The 257-nt window shown below is 62.3% G+C and overlaps 1 protein-coding gene across 1 annotated transcript in view; it reads right to left on the bottom strand.

The window, feature by feature from the left end:
* Positions 1-207, bottom strand: part of SPEG (striated muscle enriched protein kinase) — a gene marked incomplete at both ends in the record, with an annotated part of 466 nt that extends 259 nt beyond the window's left edge. Inside the window, 2 exons of the mRNA XM_029085020.1 lie at positions 68-77; positions 119-207. Coding sequence (XP_028940853.1) covers positions 68-77; positions 119-207 — 99 coding nt within the window. The remainder of the gene's footprint in view (positions 1-67; positions 78-118) is intronic.
* Between the last annotated feature and the right edge of the window lie 50 nt (positions 208-257).

Raw genomic sequence — 257 nt, 5'->3', positions numbered from 1 at the left:
CCACCCCCAGTCCCACTCAGAACCAGACCTCCAAGCCAGCCACCCCCGAATGGGGGGGTCACTGTGCTTGTCCCCTCCTTCTCTTCCCAGCTGTGACCCAGTGAGCACCAGGACTCACCAGTAAATGATGGGCTTGGGCTCCCCACGGACGCGGACACTCATGCTGACATCCTGCCCCTCCAGTACCGACTGGTCTGACAAGGACATCTGGGAACACAGGGGTCAGAGAGCAGCAAGCACCTACCTGCCCCCAGGGC

The sequence above is a fragment of the Antrostomus carolinensis genome, unplaced genomic scaffold (assembly GCF_000700745.2).
Source record: "Antrostomus carolinensis isolate BGI_N321 unplaced genomic scaffold, ASM70074v2 scaffold34735, whole genome shotgun sequence".
NCBI classification, from domain to species: domain Eukaryota; kingdom Metazoa; phylum Chordata; class Aves; order Caprimulgiformes; family Caprimulgidae; genus Antrostomus; species Antrostomus carolinensis.
This window is presented reverse-complemented; position numbering and strand designations above follow the sequence as displayed.